The sequence below is a fragment of the Podarcis tiliguerta genome (assembly GCF_965153285.1).
Source record: "Podarcis tiliguerta genome assembly, chromosome: 14".
NCBI classification, from domain to species: domain Eukaryota; kingdom Metazoa; phylum Chordata; class Lepidosauria; order Squamata; family Lacertidae; genus Podarcis; species Podarcis tiliguerta.
Window position 1 is genome coordinate 41,220,247 of NC_139547.1, and position 20,400 is coordinate 41,240,646.

Below are 20,400 nucleotides of genomic sequence, written 5' to 3' on the forward strand. Positions count from 1 at the left end.
CGGCGTCTCCGAGAGTGTGACGTCCGACGTGGCTCGGCGCGCGCCTCAGATGAGAAGGGAGTGGGTGTAGGACGCAGGGGGCGTTTCCAGCGGCGTCTCCATGACGACGTTGCCTGCAAGGGGGTCGGACGAGATGACTCGTGGTTCCTTCCAGTTCTATGATTCGGTTCTCTCGCATGTCCCTCGAGCGCCTCTTCGGATTCCTGGAGGAGTCAAGGTGGACCCACTACCACCTTTGGTGGGACTGATCTGGGGTGCAGCGATTTTGGCGGAAGGCTTCTGGTGACATAAATAAGATCCTAAAAGAAAGCATTTTACTTTTGCCCAAATGGGTTTTGCTTTGTTGTTTTTTGGAAGGAAAGAATATCAAGATACAAAAATTAAAAAAATTCTCTTTTTTCCCTGCACGCCGACCGATTACCCAAAGATGGAAAACATTTTTAATTTAGCACCACGTTATGGTGAAATAATATTTGGAATATTGCATTACATGAAAAATTTTCCTAATCCTCCTTTTTGGAAAGGAACCACCTCTTTTGTCTGTTTGTTGGGATTTCATTGAGTACATAAAAAAGAAAATTAACACTTTTCCCTTCCACAGCCCTAGGATAGGTAACATCTTAACTGGCTGAACATTTTTCTTGACATAGTAGCCTTTTTTCTTGGTACTCCTTGTGTCTCTGATGGTTTCTTGTTATAGGTTTAGGCTTAGGTTTCCGTATACTGTACCTCATTCTCTCGTTCGCTATGACGGTAGTCTTCATTTCTCTGTATCTTATTGCAAATATAAAGATAACCAGTTGTATCATTTTTTCTTGTGAATGCAACATCCCATGCCAGCCTTGGTTTGGTTTCATTTTTATGCATTTGTCTTATGAAATTTTATTTTGATACTTGGGCTATGTTTAAACATAATAAACAAAAATATATTCTGGACAACAGAGGTAGCCAGCACAACACCCTACCCCTCCTCGCACATAATATTTTGTCTGAAGCTCCCTTGTGCTCCAGCTATCTAACACACATCACTCTACAAAATATTAATCCAGAACTTATTTTAAGTAGGAAAGAGCAGCAAGGTAACTCCTTCCTATTCCTCATCTGCAGCAATGCTCTTCCAGTTTCTGACCCATTGGCTTTATTATTTAAAATGTTTTAGACACTGAAAAGGCATGTAGGAGAATCTTGTAAAAGCTAAAATGTGGCTGGAGTGCATGTTGGATGTGTGGGAAACCTCACAGCATTCATTCTATATTGACAATGTCAATCAAGAGACAGTTTTTTTGGTGTTTTTTATATAAAAAAAATAGATGGAGCTGCACGCAATTCATCCAGAACTGCTTCCGGCTTATAAGACATTGTTTCTTATTTGGGAAGTACCCAGGAAACATCTACCTTCATCAGTAATGACAGGCCATGGAAACTGAACCTGTTAAACTACCAACACAATTGAAACGAACAACATTGGTACTGGGTGTATCTCTGTAAACAGACATGTGGCTAAATTACTCTTAAAAAAATGTGGCAGAAGAAACCACACCTGTCCTGTTTGTTATATTCTGAACATGTTTCAAGCATACTATTTGTTTCCAACAGAGTCAGGTTTTTATAAAGGCAAGAAATTGCAAATCTCTTTCAAACAGTTTTTTGTTCTCCTGCAGTTAGCAACCAAATTGCATATTTACTCCCTCACTGGAAAGCAACAATGTCAAGTTGATAGATATGCTTCATTAGCACACAACAGCTTTAAACTGTGACAAAAAACTTCCATACTAAAGCATTCTGAAAATGTTCCCCTGAATTCAATTTTTATTTACATATGTTCAGGACCTGGCTTGAACAGATTAATTAAAACAGATGTTTCATTTTGCATTAATGCTACTCATTTCCAGAAAGAGGAGACAAGAGGACAAAGCTAGAAGAGCTGCAGGAGATCCATGACTGGATTTCCTGGTGTTCCCTTCTCTCCAGTTCTTATAATGCAGCTGGGCAGGGTCCCAGCTTGTAGAGCAAATCACCAGTTCTCTTTTAATCTTTCCACTGCAATATTTCTTCAGTCTAGATAGCTCCTTCCCCAAAGCTGCTAGGCTAGGGAAAGCATACAGATACCCAATCACTGATCTCGCCTTGTGTGACTCCAATGAATCCTCACAAAGTATGTAATATGATACTGGGTACAGACTTAAGCACTGTGCAAAAACACTGCAGGGTTGTCATGAGGATAAAATGGAGGAGGGGGGATAGCTGTGCTTGAGCTCCTTGGAGCAAAGCCAGGATATATTGCAGGTATTTAGTAGCAAACCAGTAGTAATTTAAGAAGTAAAAGCATTTCTTGAACTTTTATATAAAATTTAATTCTTGCATGGTTGTGTGTTTCCTTCACACAAGACACACACAGCAAATTCTACATGCCCTTGGATCTATAAAACGTGAACAAAAGTACCTCCATAATATACTTTCTGCATAATTTGGGGGAGGAAGGCAGAGCATTTGGTGCAGAGATAGGCAAAGAGAACTAGAAGAAGAAAATGCCATACTGAATTGGACCCAAGTCCCTCTAGTTTAGCGTTCTGAGTCTGGTAGCTGTGGTCAACCAGATTGCTCTGGAAAGGTCAGAGGTGGGGAATGAGTGACTGCTGTCCTATTTGTATCTGAAAGTCTGGTCATCAGAGGGACAGGCCTTTGCAGATGGGGGTTACCTTTAACTATCAGGGCTAATAACCATTGAAAGATCCATCCTCTCCAAGTTTGCTGAATCCTTTCCAAGACTATTTATGTAGTAGCTTAAGTGGTGTGGCACATTGCTTTTCTATTAACATACATAACTGTGCTGTGTGCTGGGCAGCAGTCATAAACCAGATTGTCCTGAAACAAGTCACTTTGCACTTAAATAAGATGACTGCCAGCCGCCTTTCAGCGGCGTTAAAAATTGCCAAGTTATTACAAGCATTCAGCATAAATACCAAAAGGGGAAAAAAGAAAACTTTTATTACTTAGTTCCAAATATTACATGCACTTTCCAAAAGTTAAACTCTTAAAACATTTTCAATAGCTTCTTGTCAGTTTGGAGGCAGCAAAGGATACCAGAGACAAATATTTTGAAAAAAGCATTTACAAAAATACATTGCACAAAGTCCTATCTCACGTCTTTAAAAAATAAGTTAGTGTTATGCAAAATATTCCCCACCCCATCAACTTCCCCCATTTGGATTTATACAGGATAATTCTGATTTATATATTTAACCTACAGTTTATGTAACAGCTGTACAGGTTTTAACAAGCTCTTCTCAATAGGCCATTGGTTCTATTTCTAGCTGAACTTAGGCGAGCAAATGGTCTTCTGGAAATAAAACTCTCTATAAATATTTGAGGACTCTTTGTGCAACATACATTAACTCTCCATTTTGTCGTTCCCAAAAGAACAATTATTATAAAATCTCCAAAAAAGCAAAACGTAAGGTAAGATTTTCACACACCACCACTTTCAGGAATCTTTTTCCTAAGGAAGGTTTCTAATAATAATTCCAATTTAAAAGATGTCAAGTTGTTGGGGCATGCAACAAGTTCCATGTGTAACAAGAGCTCTAGGAAAACTTCAATTTTTTGTCCTGAAGTTCATAACCATGTTATTGTGTGGGTTGTTTTTTTTTTAAACAAACAGTTGTTTTGGGAGAAGTGTTGTCAAAACTTTGCCCCTGAGGTTTCAACAACATTCAATCTTGTGAAGTTTCCTCTGGCTTTCCAGAGATTAGCAGCAACCCCAGAATACCCTGTGAGGCTTGGGATATTTAACTGCACAAAAGAGAATGTGTGAATAAGCCCCAGGGATGAAACGTGGTTGCAGGTTGCCTCAACTGAGATTTAGCATTTCTGGCATCATCCTTTTAATTCTGGTTCCACTTCCACTTCCTTATTATTTCCCATCTTTCAGCATCTACTCTTGTAAGCCATTCTAATTCAATCCTGTTCAGGCCATTTCTTATTGATGAGACCTCTTCCTCCTTTATTCAGCATATACTTCTGTTGATATTACGCTGAAACGCTTGGCCAAATTTGTGCTTAACACTCATGGAAACCTTCTAATTCATTCAACTGCTATTAGCTACTGTAACCATCAACTTGCTTAAAAGGAAAGTGGTTAAAAAAATCAAAATTTAAACCCATTTATGTTTAAAACACCTGTTAATGATGCTTTTTTCTTTTGTTTTTCCAGTTTGGTTTCCAGTCTGAATAGACTTCTGGCTCTATTCCTTTCCTATCTGTAACATTAAAACGTATTCTTACCAAATGTGTCTTTTAGCGAGATGTTCTTAGACAATTCCAGATGAAATCAGAACCTTTCCCTCCAAAACACAACACTGGTGTCAAATCCTGCTGAGAATTTAAAGTATGTGAAGTGGCACCAGGTCTGGGAGGTTGTGGCCAAAAGGCAATGCAGCAACTACTGGTGCCACACAGTCTCCATCCCTTAAAGAGGGCTTGTGCTGGAACCACATGCAAACCCCGTCAAAGTGACTGGAAACTATTTAACTGCAGAACCTGGTAGACTGCATCCACGGTCGTTTTTTAAAAAATCATATACGTGGGGAAGGTGAGCTCCCACAATGAAAACAGATTCCTAGCTGCCAAAAAAAGAAGTTTTAAAAAGCTTATATTGCAAAGTAATAAAATAGATATTTACTAGCTTGTTAACTGAGTTTTGCAAATGAGAGCGGTTGGCATGCAATATTTTTCTTAGAATGAACACGTTAAAAATATAAAGCTGTCTGGAAGGTACAAGCTGAGCATCCGAGCAAATAACCATTTGGTTTGATATACAATTCTGTTGGCAGTCTTCTATACTTAGCCAAGAACTTGGAACCTGCAGCCCATCACGTATCTTTTAAGAATTCCAGTGTTCCAGGCTTTCCCTTTATATACATATAAACATAAAAAATATACATCAAGAAGTAGGAAAGGGTACATAGGATTCATTCAGCAGGTCTCCCATGCACTCTAAACCGATAGAGGCAAGTGTACTCTGTATGGCCCCAGTTAGAAAAAATTCTTAGCTCCACTATCTGGAATGGTTTTTCAGTTGTCTCCTAAAAAAAATAAAGGATGAGGAAGAAGTTAGAGCTTAGCAGATAACTTATTTTAAAAGTAATTTGTCTGTAGAATAAATTATATTGTTATAAATGCTATGAATTCAGTCCAACCCTTGTTAACCACGTAAGTCACACCAGTTATTTCTTATTGCAATAAATTGGACTAAAAGGGTGCTTATGGTTGTACCCAAAACCTACTCCCAGCAGACTCACTGAAATTAATGGACAGAAGTTAGGGTGGTACCCAGTGCTAGTCCTACACAGAGTAGACCTACTGAAGTGAGTGGATGTGAATAACGTAGGTTTATTAATTTCAGTGGGTCTCTTCTCAGCAGGACCTAGCAACCCTTAGTCATGTTCATTAACTTCAATGGGTTTACTTTGAGCAGGACCAGTATTGGACACAACCATTAGCTTTTCGGTATTTTGTCCTTAAAAGAAAGCGGGATTACAATGTTGTATCTATAACTGTTGTTACAGCTTCCTTTGCATTCAACTTTACATGCACTATTGCAGTCAAAATACGTAAAAAATCCATCAAGCCCATGCAAAAAGGCAGGGCCAACTGTTCACAGATCAATTTATGTGATATCAGAGGAGGGGAGAATTTGCAGTTAGGGGAATTTGAAATGCAAATTTCCTCCAGTTTGGAAAGCCTTGTGCTACTTTAAGATTTCTGTGAATGAGCAGTAAGTATGCTAGTAAAACTCTGGTGGGCTTATATGCAAGACTGGAGCAAACCAGACTTTCAAATTTTATTTGTCACATGCATGATCTAACTTCTTTGATTTACAGGAGCAAATCTAAACCTAATACTATTTGCATTCATGTCAATGCCTCCAAGAGTGTAAAAGAAAGAAACCTAAAGGCAGATAGGTTTTGTACTAATGTTGACATACCGTTACTTGAAACATCTGTAATGGCTCTCCATCTTGATCATAAATATATTGCCCAAGAAGTTCGCCCTCTTGGTCATACTCACTTTCAAGACCCTGACAACACAAAGGTTTAATATTATTCTGAATTCTCACCAGAGAAGGTAAGTATAAGATTCAGTTTTAATTTCAACCTCTCTCAGTCCCTATTAAAATACAAGATTGCAATAAAAGCAGGTAGGACACACAACATATCCCACACACACCCTGAATATTTTTAGGATATGAAAAATATGAATTTACTACTTGGATTTCTACAAAGACCACCACAAAGTCTCAGGATAATTGCAATGTAAAATACTAGAAATGGCTGAAATGTGGTCTGTATGCATGAGTAACTTTTATAAACTGTCACATCTTGACTTTCTACTTCAATTTTAACACAAAATATATTAAGTTGAATGTGTGATCTCCTGTTCTTTTCATTTCTTTGTTTTACTGAAAATTTGTTTATGTTATCTATCTGGGTACACTGAAAAGCTAATTAGAACAGTCTGTTCTTACAGCTGCTTGTACAGATGTCAAATACAGTTACCAAGGGAAGAGTTTTGAAGCAGGCACATCCGGGGCAGGTTAGGTGATAAATCAATACACAAGGTATTAGAAGTCCTTTTCCTTTGATCCCCCTTTTATAACAACTGCAAAATAAATAAATTTGAGGAAAATCACCCTAATCTATTTTGTCAAAGATAAAGCTTACATATACTGAAAAATCCTTTGGAGCACTGGTAATATTGCCTGTTGGTGAAAGTGTTTTTGGTATGTGTTCCAGGGTGAAGGCTGTAGGGTAGATCATCATGGAAAGCCTGACAACCAGATATCCCTGTGATCCTTTGAAAGCCCAGCAGTTTCCAGGATACATGTCAGGCTTAAGGGAAGACATAAAAAAAAGTTACAGTTCCATTAATAAGTTTAAAAATAACAAGAGATCTGACATTATAATGTGGACAAAGCATATACTGAGAAATTGCATAATTTCCTTAGATGGTGCGTATCATTTAAGTCATGCAGCTCAGCAGCTTAAATTTATAATAACTAAAGTACAGCAACATAATAACGGCGTATGGCATCATCAAAAAAAATGTGAAGCAATTATAATCTGAAATAGCTTCCTTTAAGAAACCTTTAAGCAACTTTTGTTGCATAATTCAGTGGTTTTAAAACTTTCTGCACTGTTTTATCTGTTTTGGGAAATCTACCTATTGTAGGGGAATTGAGTGACATGTTTGAGGTCTGTTTGGTTTCACCATCACCTTCTCTAAACTTACTGTGCCTCCTAAAATAATTATGAGTTGACCTTAGTTTGGTGTGATCTGTCTCTTTGTTTTGTTTTTAAGCTAGAATCCCCACAGTCTACTTGTATATTTTATAGTTACAAAGCAAGAGGTATGACTGATCTGCATTGTCACCCTAAATGTGCTCTCTTTTTTAAGGACTGGATCAGGCTTTCTAGTCCAGCATTCTTGGGGGGGGGGGAGACCCCTCAGGAGCCAACAAGCCATGTTCTGCCTTTTATCCAGACCTGTTGCATGCTCAATACCCCTGTACATGAACACTGCAGAAGGTGCTTATTAGTGGGCAAGCAGTTTTTCAGGGAAGTTTATTACCGATCTTCTCACTGAACACTCTGAGAAGCCACGGGCTTCCTGTGTGCAAATTTGAAAACTCGTGTTTTTTTTACAATCTAGTGCATAAAAATTTATGAAATAGCTAATAAAAGCAGCTCAGTGTTGGGTCAATGACAACTGTCCCAGCTGTACAAGGGCATACACCCCAAGGGACAGCCCTATACTTCAAGAATGTGCACACACGGGATATACTAGACATCAGAATTCATGACTGTAACATCGTTTCAGAAAGCCGGTCAACATTTGGGTTCTGAAGAGTGCACAAATTTAGCTGCAAAGCATCTCAGTAGTAAGGAACTGAGCAACAGTCAACATATAAATGCACCTTCATGGAATTCTTGCCAAAAATTCTGGCAGAAAAGCTAACAAGAGATGGAAACTATGTGACACCAAGGTTAGCTCATCCAATATTGGCACAAAATTCATTCTTATTCCATGAGCACAGAAAGAAGCTGATGCCAGGATGCCAACAAGATGTGAGGAAGCCAAGATACTGCTGTACTAAGCAGAAATGACCTTACCTGTTGATACAGAAACACTTCTGGACAAAAGCCCTGAGCAACTTGTGCCTTTAAGAGGGAAAATATGTTTCCCAAGTGTTTTAAAAATCACTAGCCTTTTAATTACCTGGATCACTACGCGAGGAGATTGAGAGAAGTACCACAAAGGAATTCCAAAGAGACTAATTAGAGCTGTTTTGGTTTCGTACGTCTCTGAACAGCGAGTACTCAAAATACTGCCACCTTGAAGAAACAAGGAAACTATTCAGGTTTGTTAATATGACAGTGTAGACTTACTCTGCGTGTGCCTCTTCATTCTTTTTAAATACTAAAACCTTGTGCTACTTAATGCAGCCGTTTTCAACCCTTGGCAGCCAACTATGCTTTGGGGGACTACAGACAAGGCAGCCAGCACAAACTCTAGCTGCTGGACAGCAGTCTGTTTTCTCCTTTATAAAGAACAGCCTCACCTTCCTTGCTCTAATAATCTAGAGTCCAAGGGCTGGTGGTGCAGATGGAGCTGGCTCTTCTGCTCTTAGCTGTGGTTGAGCAATTAGGAGCTAGCTTTTCAAATATGTGCTCCCCCTCTTGGCAGTGAATTATTTACATTCCCACCACCTGAACACATGGCAAAAATATCGATGCCAATCTTATTTTTAAAAAATAATTCTTAAAAGCAAACTTAACAAATAAAAAGGAAAACGAAGGAAAAAAGTGAAGGAAAAACAAAACCCACTGTTGGCTCATATTTAGGATACAATAATCATCTGTATATCCTTCCTAAATTAACCATATATATTGATATAAGCCACCCAGATGTCCAAACAGGTATCTACACAAGATGGATTTTTATGGGAAATAAGTTCAACTTTAACAAGAGCAGTGCTAATCTCAACCATGACTCCTGCTGACTAGAGTTCCTTTCCAAACCAGGTAGAAAGAGGTTTTCAGGTTGGAGAATTTTAGCTTTCCTAGTGATTGATTTAAAGCACATTTCTAGATTTCCATAACTGCAGAGTCAAGAATAAATTGTTCTTTTCTCAATGCAACTAGCTGTTAATCTCCCGGGGTGCCCAGGCCATATTTCCCAAGCTGTCTCCACCCACTTCTCTTATGTCTGAGCCTCTTACACACAAGCTCTATTAGTCTCTGAGCTAAAGCCTGTTATGGGATGAAGTATTCTATATTTATTTATTTTGGGGATTTATACCCCAGCCTTTTGACAAGTGCCCTGTAGGCAGCTTACAAAACAAATCCATTTAAAATCAAGCAAAACTGGCGCTGAAAACTACAAAATGAAACAAAAGAAGTAGCAAGTTATAATTAGTATAATGCTGTAGCTCTCAAGGAGGGTATGAAGCTGAGTGAGAAGTGTGGCCTGGGGGAGAGATGGTAGAGGGTAAGGAGGGGTTGTGCCCTGGTGAGAGCCCCAAGGGCCAGAAAGAGAAGCCTGGAATACTGCATTTGGCCACCCAGGCCTAAGGTTCCTCCCTGCTATTTTAGGTGGTAGTCAAATACACCCAGGGAAAAAGTTAAAGGGTTTGGGGGCCACAACAGGAAAGGCTCCTAGAGCCAGCAAAACTTTTGCAGAACTTACTATCTGTAATGAAGATCAGCTCAAAATGTTTAAACTATTTAAATGGTTGCTCAACACCTCTGGTATAAGACAGGCAATATCCCCTCAGAACTTACCTCCAGATTCCAAGGCAAAGTCAACCATGCCAGTCTTGTCTTGTGAAAAGAGCTTCAGCGCATTGTTGACAATAATGCGTGCTTGCTGCAAATATACGTAAGAGGAATATGAGAAATTGAGAGTAAGCACTGTATTTCAGCATTCTGACACACTGATGTCAAGTTGCGCTTTTGCCATAGAATTGTTTTATACAGCATTATCCCCAAAAATGTCTCTCTGAATTAAGAAAAAGTTCATGAAACCAGTATAAGAATGTAAACAGAGGATGCCTGTTGGTATTCTAAAGCAGTGACACTACCTGTTCCTAATGCCTACCAACTGTGTTCCCAGTGGAGGTGGGACAAAGAGGGCCTTCAAGGCCAATCTTAACTTTCAGGCTTGGGCAAACTAGTCTTTGAAGCAACATATGGGCAAATCAGGTCTTTCATGTGACAAAGCCTCAGGCGATTACCAGTTTTAAAGGTAAATGCCAGAACTATGAATTGAGTTAGTGTTCAATAGTACAAATTGTACTCCTGAGCAGTAACCAATACAGTCAATATGGATGTGCTGTCCTCTTTATGAAATGCTATTCAGAATGAATGGGGCTGATTTTCCTTTTTATGGCTGGAATTTTATTGATGTTTCTCTGGCTGCATTTTTAATTTTTAAGCAGTCCAATATGACAATTTGATTTTTAAATTATGTTTGTGTTTGTTACATTACCCTGATTACATTATTTAATTTTGTTGCATATCTATCTTGAGTGCCACTCTTATTGGCAGAAAATGTGGTATGTAAATTTCAAATAAATGTTTCATCAAGATTTATTTTATATGCCTATTATTATTTCCAGCTTTATAACCCAGCAAGCCCTCAAGACATCACCTTCGCAGATCCAAGGTATCATCATCTAATGACACTGATGAAATTATAATTTCAAATATTGGAGCAAGACTAACATTTTGTTCTGACTCAGTGAGGAACAAAGAACTCACATTAAAGTCAATTCACAAACTGTACTTAACACCACATAACTATTTTACTCGCCAGAATGTTGGAGGGCATGCCAAACCCTTGAGATGTGCTTTCATTTATGGTGGGATTGCCCAAAGGTTAAATGCTTTGGGGATGCAGTACTCTATTAAACTGGAACTACCATAAAATGCCAGGATACACCTTCTCCACACCAGGCACTCCTTAAAGACACTACAGTGTACAGCGAGCAATTAGCTGGACACTTTCTTATTGCAGCATGATTCAGAATTTTGCAATTGTGAACAGACTTCGCAGGAGTTAATCTGGATTATTCGTATGCAAAGGTATGGGACGCTGTATTATTTAAAAAGCTGACATTCAAAATAAGAGTCCTTAGAGGCCAAAGTAAAAAAGATACCATTACAAAATCATACCACACTAAATTAAATTTATGTTAATAGACATAAACATGGACTGTCTCCATCTCCATTTATCATTTATCTACAATATTTGCGCACATCTTTCTCCTGCAAAACATTTGTAGTTGAAGATGAATTGCACTTACTGTCTTAAAAACGAAATGCATAGAAACTTAAGCATAAGTTTAATGAAGCTGTTTCACAAAAGTGCAATCTAGAGTTTTAGTGGAAATGTACAATATTTTTCGTCTTACTTACCGCTTCTGTGATGCCTGAAATCCCAGCCTCATTTACAACGCTCGTTACTACCTCTGAAGTTGACTTTGTATTTGCGACAGACATGTGGAGAGTTATGTTCTTGAGGATCTGCAACTCCAGATCTTGTAACAAATTTTGCAAGTCACTCTTGCTCACAAATTTGGATGTTAGCCACTGAAGCAGTGATTCTGGCAGGTCTCCTTGTTGGTTGCCAAAAAGCATGATCTTGACTGATTCTTTAACTTGGGCATCTACCTAGAAACATATCATATGGCAAGTTATATCACTGGCTTTGGATCACTTTCCAAATAGAATAGTGGTTCTCTTAACACACATACTTATTTTAGTTTCCTGCTATTCCCAACAATCAGACTGCTGTAACATAAAAGTTGAGGTGCTTCAACATTATGTTTTAATACACTAAGTTAGGCAACAAACCATATTCCCTCTGTCACAGTCATTCATGTCAGAAATTCCACTTGTTTCTGTAAACCCCTTCTGTGGGCCTAATCTGCTCTTTGGATCCCAGCTCCACAGCCTTTAATCCATTTACCATGATCTTCAAATGGAATGACAGGGATAGCCAAAAGAAAATTCTAAATAACTATACGCTAGTGACTGCCCACAGAAATTGAGTAGGCCAGCCTCCTGCTTGTAGACAGTCCTGTAAAGTCCTGAAACCAATTGCATCTTATGGTATTGTATTTTGAGTAAGCTAAACAGACACAACCATATGCTTCTCAGCAAATCAATCCCGCCAGCAATCTTGCCTTGGACACAAAATGCTTTGTCAGATTGGGTGCACAAATACAACATATTAAACTTCATTCAGGGAAGTCTCCTTTTGAACTTACCTTTTCATGAAGGGTATCCATTCTGTCACAGCAAGTTTTCAAACCCTGTGTACTTAGCAGTTCTGATTTCATGTGACCTAACTCAAGTTCTAGGTGTTTAATCTTGGATAACAGATGCTTGTTTTGTTCATCAGTGTCACTGACAGCACAGAAAGATAATAAAAGACAAAGTTCAAATATCAGAACTATTAGGAACAGATCTAGTAACAGTCAACAAAACATTACGCTGAAGTAAAACAAAATGAGCAAGTTTTTGGCAGAGATGTGTTCTCCATGCATGCAAGAACATATTTGATGTGATAAACGTGATCCTTCTACTCCACTATGAACAAGATAAAAAAGCAGCAATAGAGATGAAGGTATGAACCATTCACACTTTGCTTATTATTCATTTGGGGAAATGTTCAAAGCCACCCAAAGTTCATACGATTCTTTGGAAATTTCTACACAATTCACAGCATTTTGTTGAATTTGCTACTATATGTAGACATGAAAAAGACATCAAATTCCAATTGTTGTTTTAAAGTAGCATGGTGGGGTGAAAATGCTGAATTCCCTTATAGTTTCAGCACAAAGCAGCAGTAAGCTAATCAGCAAACAAACTGAATTTTGAAACTTTAAAATCAATTTTATGGGCATATGGTTTAAGCCAGTGTAAAACAAGTATAGAATTAAAATAAGTCACCAGAAAGAAAATAAATTCTGAGTTGGTGGAATGACAGAATGATATTCCAGACTTATAGCAAGTTTTAGAATGTAATTTCAAGATGCAGTATAGTGACAACAAAGGCCAAACATTCAGTAGCTAAAACCACCCCCCTTATAGAACCCACCCACCCATTTTTAATTCAGAGGTGTTAAAAGAAGAACAGTTATCATCAGTTTACAGGCTAGTTTTAACTGCTTAGTGGCAAGGAGCTAGCTGCAGCCATACCTCATTCTTTGTGCTTTGGTTAGCTCAAGTTCCTTTTGAAGGCCCTGAAAAATAACAAAATGATTAAATTCACATGGAACCGCCTTATTCTGAACTACAGAAGAGATGCTGTGAAGAAAAGATTCCCAGACAACAGAAACTTGGGAAAAGTAGAGGATGACGAACCAATTTGCATACTTTCTAAACTTCATTCAAAATTTCTGATAGCAATTTTGACATATTCATGCCATGGTGGGATGGGGGCGAGTGAAAGAAAGTGGCAGAGGCACTGGACTCCAATTGGGACTGCATGTGACTTGGGGAAGAAAATTGCTCTTAAACTACTTGGTGGTGGTAGTTATTGTAATCCAGCTCTTATCCATTAACTCAACATATGGCTATGGGGGAAGGGAGTGCATCACAAGAAAGGAAGGCACAATCCTTCTTCCAGAGAAGAAGCAGAAACATTACCTGACATATGGAGATCCACATAACACTCTGGATCCCAAGACTGCACTTGAGGTTACTAATCCTATTTTCACTAGGGCCTCTTTGCAAGTGAAAAATCCTTTCCTCTTTCTGTCTGATGTTCATCCAGAATAAATCTTGTTTGGTCAAACCAACTGTCTTCCATTATCCCAGCACATATCTTATTTTTTAATGCTTTTGAGAAATGGTTAGAGTGCTAACTGCAATTTTTTTAAAAAAATGTTTCTTAATGCTGGAAAAATAGATCTGCCTTCCAAATTTGAATATTCTGGTTCTCACAACAAATTATACATTTGACACACTTTTGGCCTTATGAGCAACTTGTGGTATTTATCCTCACAACCATCCTGAGAAGCTAGTTTGATTGACAGATTATAAAGTGCCAAGGGGTACCTCCAGTGAGATTTTTAGACAATTGGAACCTAGACTTCCCACATCCAAGCCCAGCATAATAACCATTAAACTACCACTTTGTGCCCAAAAACATCTCTTCCCATCTAGGCAAGCAAGAGGCATTACCAAAATTCAAGGATACATTCTGGCCAGACGACGAATTGGAGGAGGGTTTGCAACAGCATTAGTTCTGGGAGATAATCTCCAAAAATAGAGATGCCTGGACACTCACATTTGGCTCCCTGACCTGAGGTTCCACACTCATGAGGTGACAGATTTCTCTTTGTCTTCTTCCCCTTCCCTAAGCATAGTTGCTTGAAAGCAACCTGTGGATTTCTCTGGGACTTACTTCCAATCAAGTATTCTTAAAATTACAGCCTTTGCTACTGAAAGAAACTCTTAAAGCAAGTCTATCATTCTTTTCATTACCTCTGATTTTTGTGAGAGCTTTGCAAGGAGATCTTCTAAAGCTACAATGCGCCATTCATGTTCTTGATGCAAGGTCAGAAAGTCACGCTTTAAAGATAAAAGAGAATAGTAAGTTTTGAAGCTTATTGCTCACAAGATCCCTCCCATATTTAAGTATTGTATGGATTTTAACCACACAACCCAAAATAATATCTGTTTATCCTGAAGCCATATTTAAGTACAATGACCGTATGAGAGCTATTTAATGCAGTTTGAAAAGGTAAAGGAGTAAAATGGTATCATTTTAAAATCCATTCATGAAAAGCATATTTTCTTCCTTTAAGAGACAGTTATTCAACTCTTAAGCTAATCATAGGAACGTGTGTTAAATGTACTGCGTGTTGGGCTTTATATCGAATAATGCATTTTTAATGTTACCATGTTCAGCTTAAGCATATGCATTTGGCTGAATGGAATTACAATGAAATGCTTCCAGTGAGAATGACTGTAATGCAGTTTGCTAAACTATTATCATGTGCAAGCTGAAAACACTTGTATCCCACCCACACAAGCTCTCATTTCCCATGTCAGTTCTAAACAGCCTCTTACAACAGAAGTATTATTGAGTATTTGAATGACAAGTCTGTAATGATCACATTAAAACTCCCAAGTTTTAAGAAACAGTTCCAAACAAATTACCGCTGGGTGTAGCGTTTCATCAGGTTTCATTTCTTTAATATGCTGGCCCACCACGTTTTTAATGAGTGTCAGCATTTCACTTTTGTCATTCATCTGGGTAACTTGATCTTGAAGGCTTTGCAGGAGAAGTAGCATTTTACTATATTCTTCATCCCGATGATGCCATCTCTTAGACATAAAGGCCATTTTCTTTTCCAGCTCTATCACACGATCTGCATCAAATACCTTCATAGTTTCCTATAATTTTAAAGGGTATTTATTCATTTATACTCCAGCTCTGTTCTAAAACATTCATAGTGGTTTACAATTACAAAATAGCTCGCAACTGCAACAAATTACAGTTGTAAAACAAAACAAAAACCCTTAAAACAAGTTAGAGAAGCAGACTAAAGTAGCAGCTGCAGTTAATCCTGAATAATAACAACATTCAGAAAAGCTCCAATGAAATAAAATTGTCTCCATTGTTTTGCCTAAAAGCATGCAGTAATAAGAATGGTATACCTCTCTTGGGAGTTTTAGTCCAGATTTTGGGATTAATTCTCATTATCCCCAAAGCAACGAATGATAAAATAAAATTTAAGAGACGGATTTAAAGGATACACTGCACATGGAAAGGAAATGGGGAGGAGTCCAAAGGTCATCCATTGGGGAAGGGGTTTTTTAAAAAAACAAAGCTATGCACTATGCATATTGATGAGCTATCTATCAAGCCAACACAACTTGTGAAGCATCAAGCCAGCCTCATGCTCTGGGGTTTCAAAAAGAGAGAGCCTGTCAGACGCTTGGAAAGTCAAGACAGGCAGCAACAATAGTTGCTGGTAGGCTGCTGTACATGGGTGGCATATGTCATGTTTGGCATAGCGGACTAAGGCCTGCACAACAGGAACAAAATAATTTGGCCAGCTCTTGGTTGTATCACTCCCAACACTTCACAATATTGGCAGGTATTCATTTGCAGATGGATAGACCAAAGGCTATCATCAAATAGGAAAGTGAGTAACACGCAGAGCCCCTTAGCCTTCACATGCGAAACAAAAAGCCTTAAGATATATATTTTTAAAGAGCACTTACATCAGGGTATGGAAGAGCATAAGAGTCATCGGGCTGAGGCTCAATGATATTTGCAGAATCTTCCCAGCTGTGTATTCTGTGTATGCCCGTCCAATTCAAAGCTGGCAATAACGAAAGGAAACCTTCAGTACCCCAGTGCCATAATCCTAAAAGAAAGAAGGCAAAAAGGGGTAAAGATAAAGATCTTGATAACAGGAAATCCTCAGATTTTTTTTTAAAGTAAGGTTGACAAAATAAACCAACATTAATTCGGCATTGATCCTTAAATTAATAACTTTGACCACAGTCTATATCAGGAGTCAGCAAACATTTTCAGCAGGGGGCCAGTCCACTGTCCCTCAAACCTTGTGGGGGGCCAGACTATTTTTTTTTTTTGGGGGGGGGGGGAAATGAACGAATTCCTATGCCCCACAAATAACCCAGAGATGTATTTTAAATAAAAGGACACATTCTACTCATGTAAAAACACGCTGATTCCCGGACTGTCCTCAGGCTGGATTTAAAAGGCGATTGGGCCGATCTGGCCCCTGGGCCTTAGTTTGCCTACATCCTTTCTCAATGCAAATATGAAAACTATGGGAACTCAAGAGCAACAGGGAAGTGCCCTGACTCAGTTGGAAAGCATATGTGTGGCATGCGGAAGGCCTCAGGTACAATCTCCAGCATCTCCTGATAGGGCTGGAAAAGCCCCCTGTCTGAGATCACGGAGAATCACTGCTAGTCAGTGTAGACATAGAGAGTGATGTGGACCAATTGCCTGACTTAGAATAAAGGAGCTTCCAATGTTCCCAATAAATCCCAGGGCCCATCCCCTCCAATAAATTAATGATTTCTACCAATTCCGCTACTTAAAACTTTTCAGTCATCCTGTCAGGGACCTGCCATCAGTGCCGGAGGGAGAGAGCAAAATCCAGAGGGATTCTGGAGAGCGTCCTGGGATTGGGAGAGGCAGCCCATCTTCTGGGGAAGAGAATCAGCGTAGCACCCGTGGAGAAGGGGGGCAGATTGGCGAAGCGGTGAGGCGGTCCCATGACTCCTTGCCGGGGACCAGCGGGGAGAGTAGAGGTCCTCCGCTGCCTACGCCCTCCTTGCGCAGAAGGCTTTCACGCAGAGAGAGTAGGAGAAGACTAGGCGTCAAAGAGCTTCTTTGCTGGAAGAAGTTTAAGAAACGCCCACTGACGGATTCTGCCAGCGACTGAGACAGCCACGGGTGAGTGGCTGTCCGGACAGAAAAGGTTCACTCAGGCAATCCAGCCAGGTGTTTGCACCGGCTTACGCACGAGCAACCCCTAGAACCATTACACATCCCTCTATATGAAGTGCTATTCTACATAATTATTGTACTTAGACACTTCTGTTGCTACAAAGATTCACCATCTGTGTAGCTGGGCACACTCTTAACCTTCCAGCTGTGGTGGGAGCAGACCACACCTACATGGAATGGTTGTTGGGCTCTGCAATGAATTATTCATCATAATTGTGGCTCACCAGGTACTAGGCATGTGTACACACACACACACACACTTCCATACCTAGGCAAGCAGGAAAAAAGGCTGCTCAAGCTTCTAGATAAGTGTTTCCCAAACTTGGGCCTCCAGTTGTTTTTGGACTTCACTTCCCATCATCTCTGACCACTGGTCCTACTAGCTAGGGATGATGGGGGTTGTAGTCCAAAAACCGCTTGAGATCCAAGTTTGGGAAATTATTCTAGAACTGGGATGTCCAACCAGTCGATCGCAATTGACCGGTTGATCATGGGGTGTTCCTGGTCAATCGCGTGATTCTGATTGAGTGACACCCCCCCAAAACCCTCAACAACTTTGGTCAATCCAATGGGTAGATCACTGCCAGTGTTTTTATAGTGGGAGTAGATCACATCTCTTGGAAGTTGGACATCCCTGTTCTAGATGAACCACTGTTATGTGGCTGGTTGGCTGCATTCAGTCTGAGTGGGCCACACATGTAGGCTGAATACACACAACCCTATAAATAGGTAACCTAGATTAGTAAGATTTCAGGCTCATTCTACTGACACATTTCCGCCTACCTAGCAACAGCAATAGCGGGAGGAGAAACAACAGCAGTCTGAATATCTTTGGAAGGCATCTGGAAAATAGATAAAGGAATTTCACTGCAATTAGCTCACTGCCATTGGTTGCCTGAACATGTAACATATAACTGAAAATTTCAATTCCATTACTTAAGCTCTTTATGACCGTGATCTGTAACAATGCCAACAACATTATGAAGATAGTTTTGTAACCAATTCAGAGAGAAAATAGCAGCACATATTAGACTACAGACCACAATCTAGAACAGTTTAGACTTGCCCATAGGCTTAAAAGGTGCCTAGGAGGACTTTTCTCTCTTGAACAGTGACTTGGTCTGATGAACTGCAAACTGCCTCAAACGCATTGATGTTCTCAACAGAAGCTTGTGTTCCAGTCCTGATGGTCGCAGAAAATAAATTGCATGGATTTTAGGATTGTGGCCATTATCTCTCCTCTGTGTTATAAAGTCAATTTTAAAAATAAATTTAGAGGAGTGATGTGGGATGGAATTTTTTCCACTGCTATGTTCATCCATTGAAAAGTTTCCATTTGTGGAATACATTACTACATACATTTTTTAAAAATAACATAATGAATTAATACAAGTCAAACTGAGCAACTGGAATGGGGACAGGAAGTTCTTAGAGCATGGCCAAGTTAATTTATCCAGTTTCAGTGCTAACATTTTCTTTCTTTAAAAAGATTTGCCATGCTTAAAATACAGTGGTACGTCGGGTTAAGTACTTAATTCGTTCCGGAGGTCCGTTCTTAACCTGAAACTGTTCTTAACCTGAAGCACCACTTTAGCTAATGGGGCCTCCCGCTGCCACCAAGCCACCGGAGCACGATTTCTGTTCTCATCCTGGAGCAAAGTTCTTAACCCAAGGTACTATTTCTGGGTTAGCAGAGTCTGTAACCTGAAGCGTATGTAACCCGAGGTACCACTGTACTTACAAGTATTCCAACAAACTGAAGTTTCCAAACAAAGTATTTGTTTGATTTGAATTTGTTTTTATGTACATTAACTATGCTTTATTTTATTTTATTCATTTAAAAGGAAGATATTTTAATTCAAATACTTTGGGGGGGGGGACCTCTGAGATATTTACACAGCAAGGAAAATTAACATGGCATACTTTTTTTAGTTTTGGTTACTAAAATAAAATAATAAATCTCTCTCTCTCTCTATCCTAAATTGGATCCCAATCTGCTCAGGGTAGCGTTATTCTTTCAGAGAAAATCTACCACTTTGTCTTAAGAACCCCAGTATTGAAACCAGGAGGCAACTTCTTAGCCTAGCTTGCAGAATTTAATAACCACCAAACAAGCTCAGTAAACTGAGTGCTTTCCAATGCACATGGTTCATCATAACAAGAACAAGTAGCAGCAAGCTTCAGCCTGTGTGCACCCTGGCACCCACAGCATAGCTGTGAAGACTGGACATTTCCAGCGAACATCAGTATAGCAATACATGTGTAACCTAATCGGTGGTTAACTTTAACTATGGCTTGTTGAAACATGTCATTTTTATAATCAATGGTTTGAAGCTGGCTTATTTCAACCAATAGCAATAGGATTAAATATTAAAATTAATCACCGTTTGTCCTTGACAAACAGTGGTTGTTTTAAAATGAAAATGAAAGTTTCCAATCTGCTTGCAACCACATCATGGAGTTGGGGGAGAACATTTGTGTCCAAGACTCCCTGCGCTTTGTAATAATCCAGTGGTTTGTCATAATGTATGAACCAGCTGAAAAATGAGACTGTATCATCTTTAATCCAATTGTTTCCAGTGATAAAACTGTGATAAAGAAAACTGATCTACAATCATGGCTCTTTTAACACATGGTGATCAAATTCTGTTAAGAAATGCTTACAAACCTTGTAAGAAGGAACACATTCAGCAAGGAAATCAGAGTAACAAGTTGATACCATCCAGTCCCAAGCCACCAGAACACTCCTGCAGCTGCCTTCCCTAGATGAGAACAGACAATTGCTGGCTGAATTGGGAATGTAAGATAATCACCAAAGACAATAGTTTTCAA

General features: G+C 39.2%; 1 protein-coding gene across 47 annotated transcripts in view; it reads right to left on the reverse strand.

Annotated features, from left to right (window-relative positions):
- Positions 1 to 2,972: 2,972 nt before the first annotated feature.
- SUN1 (Sad1 and UNC84 domain containing 1) overlaps positions 2,973 to 20,400 on the reverse strand; it is a 50,353-nt gene continuing 32,925 nt past the window's right edge. For all 47 annotated transcript variants that reach the window (XM_083413452.1, XM_083413445.1, XM_083413447.1 and 44 more), the window contains 13 exons: positions 20,237 to 20,330; positions 18,352 to 18,410; positions 16,305 to 16,450; positions 15,234 to 15,470; positions 14,556 to 14,642; positions 13,266 to 13,309; positions 12,332 to 12,470; positions 11,478 to 11,732; positions 9,843 to 9,927; positions 8,278 to 8,393; positions 6,723 to 6,890; positions 5,987 to 6,079; positions 2,973 to 5,084 (listed from right to left, as the gene is read on the reverse strand). In XM_083413452.1, the coding sequence (XP_083269578.1) occupies positions 4,971 to 5,084; positions 5,987 to 6,079; positions 6,723 to 6,890; positions 8,278 to 8,393; positions 9,843 to 9,927; positions 11,478 to 11,732; positions 12,332 to 12,470; positions 13,266 to 13,309; positions 14,556 to 14,642; positions 15,234 to 15,470; positions 16,305 to 16,450; positions 18,352 to 18,410; positions 20,237 to 20,330 (1,637 nt within the window). In that variant the 3' untranslated portion in view covers positions 2,973 to 4,970. The remainder of the gene's footprint in view (positions 5,085 to 5,986; positions 6,080 to 6,722; positions 6,891 to 8,277; positions 8,394 to 9,842; positions 9,928 to 11,477; positions 11,733 to 12,331; positions 12,471 to 13,265; positions 13,310 to 14,555; positions 14,643 to 15,233; positions 15,471 to 16,304; positions 16,451 to 18,351; positions 18,411 to 20,236; positions 20,331 to 20,400) is intronic.